The sequence below is a fragment of the Tupaia chinensis genome, unplaced genomic scaffold (genome assembly GCF_000334495.1).
Source record: "Tupaia chinensis unplaced genomic scaffold, TupChi_1.0 Scaffold147500_2, whole genome shotgun sequence".
NCBI lineage: Eukaryota > Metazoa > Chordata > Mammalia > Scandentia > Tupaiidae > Tupaia > Tupaia belangeri.
The window spans coordinates 303,179-304,159 of record NW_006207352.1 but is presented as its reverse complement, the minus strand read 5'-3'; the positions used below and the strand labels follow the sequence as shown (position 1 = coordinate 304,159).

At 66.5% G+C, this 981-nt stretch overlaps 1 protein-coding gene across 1 annotated transcript in view; it reads left to right on the top strand.

Moving 5' to 3' along the window:
• The window catches only part of TPRA1 (transmembrane protein adipocyte associated 1), a gene marked incomplete in the record, with an annotated part of 11,598 nt that overhangs the window by 8,775 nt on the left and 1,842 nt on the right, over positions 1-981 (top strand). Inside the window, 2 exon segments of the mRNA XM_027768822.1 lie at positions 538-617; positions 872-947. Of these exon segments, the coding sequence (XP_027624623.1) occupies positions 538-617; positions 872-947 (156 nt within the window).

The window sequence follows — 981 nt, the reverse complement described above, 5'->3', positions numbered from 1 at the left end:
CGGGGCGCGTGTCTGGGAGGTGGCCGGGAGGTGCTGATGGGCGGCCCGGCTGACGCTGCCCTCTGCAGATCCTGTGGGAGATCACGCGTTTCTTCCTGCTGGCCATCGAGCTGAGCGTGCTCATCCTGGGCCTGGCCTTCGGTGCGTGTGGGCGGGGCGTGTGTGTGTGTGTGTGTGTGTGTGTGTGTGTGTGTGGCCTCAGTGTGGGCAGAGCCTGGGGGTGTGTGTGTCTGTGTGGGTGGCCTCCAGATGGATGAGGCCTCTGTGTGGGTGGGGCCTCCATGTGGTCGGGGCCTTTGGGCGGCAGGTGGGTTCCCTGTGGGTGGGACCTGGGTCTGTGTGTGTGTGTGTGTGTGTGTGTGTGTGTGTGTGTGTGTGTCTCTGTGTGGGCGGGGCCTGTGGGGCAGGTGGGCGCTGTGGGCGGGGCCTCAGTGTGGGTGGGGCCTGGGTCTGTGTGTGTGTGTGTGTGTGTGTGTGTGTGTGTGTGTGCGGGGCCTGGGTGTCCGAGGTCTCCCAGGCCGACCGCAGTTCCCACAGGTCACCTGGAGAGCAAGTCGAGCATCAGGCGGGTGCTGGCCATCACCACGGTGCTGTCTCTCGCCTACTCCGTCACCCAGGTCAGGGGCGGAGGGCAGGCCGTGTCCCAGGGCATACCCTTGCCCTCCCCACGCCCCGCACCTGGGGTGCCCTGAGGTTGTGCCGTGGGGGGGGGACACCGAGCACCAGCGTCCAGCGGCCCTCAGAGGTGGTAGGGGTGCACCTTGCCCCTCTGTGCCCCTGCCCCAGTACTGAGCTCAAGGCTGTCCTTGGGGTGCCCGAGGCGGGCAGCTGGGCAGGACCTGTGAGACCACCTGGCCTGTGCCCCTCGCAGGGCACCCTGGAGATCCTGTACCCCGACGCTCACCTCTCGGCTGAGGACTTCAACATCTATGGGCATGGCGGCCGCCCCTTCTGGCTAATTCGTTTCTCCTGCTTTTTTCC